Source organism: Melozone crissalis, unplaced genomic scaffold (genome assembly GCF_028551555.1).
Source record: "Melozone crissalis strain CALT ecotype California unplaced genomic scaffold, PUWL_Pcris_2 ptg000042l_1, whole genome shotgun sequence".
In the NCBI taxonomy this organism is placed as follows: domain Eukaryota; kingdom Metazoa; phylum Chordata; class Aves; order Passeriformes; family Passerellidae; genus Melozone; species Melozone crissalis.
In genome coordinates, this window is record NW_026535820.1 from 64,126,202 (window position 1) to 64,132,500 (window position 6,299).

The 6,299-nt window shown below is 35.7% G+C and overlaps 1 protein-coding gene across 2 annotated transcripts in view; it reads left to right on the forward strand.

Annotated features, from left to right (window-relative positions):
* The window catches only part of ATP9B (ATPase phospholipid transporting 9B (putative)), a 155,875-nt gene that overhangs the window by 111,532 nt on the left and 38,044 nt on the right, over window positions 1–6,299 (forward strand). For both annotated transcript variants that reach the window (XM_054284784.1, XM_054284786.1), the window contains exon 13: window positions 5,587–5,729. In XM_054284784.1, coding sequence (XP_054140759.1) covers window positions 5,587–5,729 — 143 coding nt within the window. The remainder of the gene's footprint in view (window positions 1–5,586; window positions 5,730–6,299) is intronic.

The following is a 6,299-nucleotide window of genomic DNA, read 5'->3' on the forward strand; positions in this document are numbered from 1 at the left end:
GAATATACCAAAAAAACCCCCATGTTTTAAATATTATTTGTATTGGACCTCCAATATCAATATTGTCACGTTGGTATAAGAGGCCTAATGAAGGACGGCATCTGAGCTGGTAAATGTGATAGTAACAAAGAAACATTTTTCATAGGAAGTGATCACTGTCACTCTGATCTGCACATGCTACATCTCTTACACAAAGTTGCTTGTTTGACATGTGGGTTGTCTCTTTTTTTTTTTTTTTTTTTTGCATTCTTCTGTGTTTTAAGCCTGTAAGAAATTCACAGATAAATTTTTTCATTCATTATTCCCTAGATTTCCTAAGTTCTATCTATGTTAGAACATGTAGTTATCTGTATCTGGGTTGCATTTGGCCCTTGAAAAACTTCATGTACCATAGTCACTATAGCAATACAGAGTTGATACACTTTTTTTGCCTCAAATATTTAATTGTGTACGTGGGGTTGAGTTCTCTTTTAAAGTTGCATTCACTCTCAGGGTTTCATGCAAAATGCTATGTGTACCTTCCTTAATTTTCTTTTATATGCTCACATAATAGGCAAAATTTAGAAAAATTAGTGAAAGAGAAGTAGTGAGACCAGTTATGAAGCAAACAAGAACTGAGTTCTGAGGCTCTTCTTGGGAGTGCCAAACAGATAGCAAAAAAAGCAAAATAAAAAAAAATATGTAGTGGACAAAACACAAAGGAATATTATATTCCATTTTCCTTGTCAAATAAAATATGAGAGATGGGGAAATTAAAGGATGATCTATAGGTTGATTTTTATTTGCTTAGATCTTTATATGATATTGTGCTTAAATTAAGTAACTTCTGTTTTGTTCTATTTTTTTCTGTTTAATGACAGTTAATACCAGTTACTAGGCTCCAAAAAATCAGTTTCTGTGAAGATTTACCTTTCCAGGCATATTGAATTGAAAATATTTTTGGTTGTTTTTTGACCAATATTTTAAAAACTATTCAATTTTTTTTCCTACATTTTGAATAATGCATATATCACTTATAGCTTATTGCTGTTTCAAGAAAGCAGGGATATGTTAAGAAGGTTAGAGGATGTAGCCATAGGGGATTTGGTGCAGTTTTGGATAATAATGGGACCCAAATATCAATATCATTTTCACAGAGAAGGAAGTCCTGAAAATAAGACTACATCTCAAATACTTCACTTATTTTAAAAAGTAGATACCGCTTTGGGTAGTTGTATTTATCTGGAGTTCTGGTAGTGCACTGGTGTTTTGGTTACAAAATTCTTACATATACAGAAAGCTCAGTAAGTTAGGAGAAAAACCTACCATCTAACTTTTAGTCAAAATCATACTTGAATTTTATTGACGCAATATCGCTTTGTTCACAAAATTGGCCTTGCTACCTTCATTAGGTCTTGATTGCTTTTCACTGAGTCATGAATGGTAGCATGTTACTGGAGTTTCTAAATGTATTTGTCAAACTTTCTCAGTGAAGGCCTTTGCTTATTGGCAAATTTGTCCTTTTGACAAAAAAACCCCCCAAATCAGACACCTTTAGAAGGGGACCTTACATCATTACAATTTGTTAAAAAAAAAGAAATTTAGAAATCCTGTAAATAGGAGCGTTTAATCTAAAATATTGGTGTCGTTTTTGAGGGAATGAGAGCAGAGCTATTCATTTTTAACATGTAGTTAAAAGCAGTGTGGATTCTGAAATGTTGTCCTGAGGCTGAATTGAAGAGAAACCCTGGCTCTTAATGGAATAAATCACCAAGCTGGATAAAAATTGCCTTAGGATTGCCTGCTTTAGGATAACTAGTGCTGAGGTGGAGAGACCAGAAACGTATTACTGTGCTTGCTAAATATGCTCATTCTCTGCAACAGCCTTCAAATTCCTGTATTAACATACTTTGCCTAAATATTGCATGTTAATTGGTTTGCTAAAAATTAGTGTTACTAATGCAACAGTTGCTAATGCTATGTTGGATGCTGTTCTGTGTGTTTTCATGAATAACTGATGTATTTGAAGTTTGTTAATTTGGATTAAATTGAGAAGGATTTGAAAAATGGTGAATTTAAAATGTTTTGCTTATATAATGGGGTTTCCTAAAGTCTGCAAAGAAATTATGAGAAATTATAGCTAATATTATCAGGCACTGAAAGTAGCTTTATGCTGAGTAAGCTTAGTGTCTCCTTATTTTATTATGTAAAAATTCTTGGACTTGTCAGTGAAGTATTTTTATCCATTCCTGTGAAGTTCTGTTGGAGAGGTTTCTAGTTTCAAAAGCAAACTCACTATTAATAGGCCATCAGCATTTTTAGTATTGCATCAGTTTCCATAATGTGCTAAGCAACAGCTACAATGATTTCAAATATAAAAATTTCCTCTCAGACAAAAAGCATTAAGTGAAAGAAGTCAGAAAAGAATACAGTGTGCAAATTTTAGAATTGATACTAAAAAATTATTCTATGGCACTCATTTTTATTCCCATTTAATTCTTTATTCATCTTAACAATTCAAGCATATACCAAATATCTTTCTGTGTGCCAGAAAACTGTCTTGGACTGTCCTAGTCATTGGGGAGACATTATTTCTCTATAGACCAGGAGTGCCAGCTATTAGGTCTATCAGCATAAAGGGGGTACTTTCTGTTCTACTTAGCAGTGCACGCTGGAAAGCTAGAGTAATTCCTAAAATGCCATAGTACTTTGAAATATGGATTTCTCCTGAGTGCTCAACAAGAGAAGTTGGAGTCTTGTTTTCTTTTCTTTTTTCCTTACCTTTAAATTATATTCAAGTATATTATAGTTAAATGCATGGAGTGTTCAGAACATCAAAACCAGGTGATAAACATGCTTATAAAAAGTGCAAGTAAAGAGGCCTGCTGCACTTCAGCTTTGGGAGCCTTTTCTAATTTTATCTTACCAAAGCACTATTTTTCCTATCTGAGCAGCTGCAGATCTCCATTGGTAGAGCAGCCATGTGGACATCTCTGTGTGTGCCATGTACCTGAGACTGAAGTGCTTAAATAGAGTGTTCATCTCAGAATTTCTTCTTGGTAGATAGCCTAAATGCCTCTTTGAAGTGGGGTGGTGAGCAGCTTTCATCATTCAGTTAATCCACTTGCTCGTGGCTGGAGCAAATGTCCATCTGTTTTTAAATTAACTAAGTGTGCTCGGGTATCTCTTGTCAAGTTAGACGGCATCCTTTGTACTTGACTGGCTAACTAGCAGGTTTGCATCCCCAAGAGTAGTAAAGCTTTTGCTGTTCCTTTGGTTTCAGTGTGAGGTGTGTTACTTTGGTCTTTATATTCACTCTGAAAGTTAACAGACAAGCATAATAAGAATGCAGTTTGCACAGTACTGGCTCTGGAATGAGTTCTTACTCATTCTTACCCTCTTACAGGGTAGAACTGTAGTTAACCAGTGTGAGGCAAGTTCCTTCCAGTATTTTTCTCGCTATACTGTAGCATTTTCAGTAAAAAGAATCTGTCAAGTCCTCCTTCTGTTGTCTGTCCTTTTGTTATATGTATTTGCATGTCTGAAGACAGATGAAATTAGGGAAAATATTGCAGGACTAATTTGGGCGTATCACCACAGAGAAGGATAATTTTCAGATGATGATGATTATGGTGGGAAAATAAGATGTAGTTAAAGCATAAAATACCATCCTAAATAGTAAATCTTGTGTTTAAAATGTATGTTTCTTTTCTGTGGCAACATGTTTTGTCTTCTGCTGTACAAATTCAGGAGGTAGGGGATGTAGAATAAACTTTTTTTCAGTGTGTGTCAAAATTTCAGATGCTCTCACAATTCTAATTAAATGCATCTCTTCTTTATGGGATAGTGCAGATTGTGACTCAATGTTCCCTCCACTGTTACCTCAGGTAATCCGCAATCTGTTGCTGTGATTCCAAGAGGACGGATAAAAATTCCTGGTAGCTGCTCTTTTTGTTATGCAGTTAAGTCAGGATGGTGTCAGGACTGTTACAAAAATGTCTGAAGTGCATTAGCAGTATTTTGACCTTGATAGGTACCTTTGAACAGTTCTAAGAATTACATTACTGTAAACCTGTTGCTTGACTTGGGACTCTTGTGATAGCAACTTAACTATAAATAGTTTGCAGAATCACAGAATATGCTGAATTGGAAGGAACTCATGTTGATCATCGAGTCCAACTCCTGGCCCTGCACAGGACCATCCTCAAGAGTCACACCGTGTGCCTGAGAGCATTGTCCAAACACACCTTGAATTCTGTCAGGCTTGGTGCTGTGACAGCTTCCTTGGGGAGCCTGTGCCAGTGCCCAGGCATCCTTTGGGTGAAGAGCCTTTTTCTAACATTCAATATATTTCTAATATTTAAACATCCCCTTACACAAATCAGGCCATTCCCTCAGATCCTTTCACTGGTCATCGCAGAGAAGAGATCAGCATTTGCCCCTCCTCTTCCCCTTAGAAGCAAGTTATAGACTATGATGAGGTCTCCCCTAGGTCTCCCCTCAGTCTCCCCTTCTCCAGGCTGAACAGACCAAGTGACCTCAGTAGTTCATGTAGCTACTGTCCTACCTGTCTTTTCAGTATTTGTGTTAGAGCAGAGTCAAGAGAAACCAACATATGCCTTTTTCTTAGTCACTGCTCCTCTGACATGGCAACAGAAACATGGTGAATAGCCAGAGGAAAGTAGCATTTTAATGGTTTAGAACAAGGTGGATAGAGTTTTGTGTTGGAACATTTTATTATGGGGAAGATTAATGTGATTAAATGAGTGAAGACTTTTTTATTGTAACATAGGAATACAAGGTCCATCTTAGTTCTTATATGATGAAGACATGGAAATATTAAAAAATTAATGCACAGAGTGAACTGGAAAAACATACTTTTGATTTTGGACTTCTATGTCTAATCAGTGAAACTTGCTGCAAATTGCATATTTTCTGTTAGTGAGCAACCCAAAGATTACTTCATGCTAGCGTGGTATCACGAGGCTGCATTTTGCTGCTTTGCATTTTTCTCCTTTTACAGTGGACCCTCTCTAGCTACAATTTGGAAAGGACAAAAATATCATTGATTTTTTGGGAAAGAGCAATTGACAAATATAGTTCTACTATCCTAAAAAATACTGTTGTTGGTTGTTTTTTAAAAAACAAAAAAATCCCACAAGTGACTTGAAAAGGTACAAAAATATTTGTGATTTCACATCATAAAGAGAACCTAGATGGTGTTTCTGGTTTTTTTAGTAGATAAAAACTTGAATCTGTTCTTGCTGAATCTGTTTTTGCTATACGTTATCCCTCTGTGTAAGAGTAGTAATGTAATTATGTCAAGAGTATTCACAAATTGGAATGTTGGAATCTGTCTCATGCAGAATGCATGATACTACATTTGTTGGTATAGCCATATCTTCTAAAAGTCTCAGATGAAGCCTGTGTGTGATATGTACTCTACAAACACATTAAAAAAGCATTCTTCCAAAATTTTCGTGCACATAGGTTTAAGATCTTTCTTTTTTCAGATATACAAAAAAGAGCTTCTGTTGTTATTTTTATGGTTATCATTTTCATTTTGCCTAATATTCACACTGATTATGGTATAAATTTCCTTTGCAGTTTACGTGTCAACTTGGACATGGGTAAGGCAGCCTATGGGTGGATGATTATGAAAGATGACAATATTCCTGGAACAGTTGTTCGAACTAGCACCATACCAGAAGAGTTGGGACGATTAGTTTATTTACTAACGGATAAAACAGGTATATCAGGTTACCATTCTGAAATCTGATAACTTTTATAAAATTTCTAAATGTAATTCTATGAATATGCTAATGTAAGAGTAGATTTAGACTACTGATTTTTGTTTCTCAGTAAAATTTTACATATTTGCTTGAGTACTTTTACAAGTACCTATAGGCTTGGGTAGGTCAGTAATTAGATGTTAAAGTCAATATTTGGTAGTACTCTGATTTATTCCAGTGGGAACAGGTCTTCTATAGCAAGAGGGTATTGTACAGCATGAGTAAGAGTACCATATGTCTTCCTCTGAAAAGACTTTGGAATAGCACTCAGGATGCTGGTTTATTTTGCACTCCATTGCTACTGCAATATTGTATGATAATAAGTAAGAATGACTTTTGAGAGCAAGTAATTTCCAAAACAAGTCACGAGATCAGCCTCCAAAATGATGTCTGTTGGCCCAGTGAAGTTACTTGCTCTTTATGTTGCCAAGACCAGTTCTAGAGCTGCTGAATGATTTCAGCTTCATAACTGCAACCTGTTACTGTACCTCATCTGGTGTACTGGAACCCCCAACCCTTACCAAGATC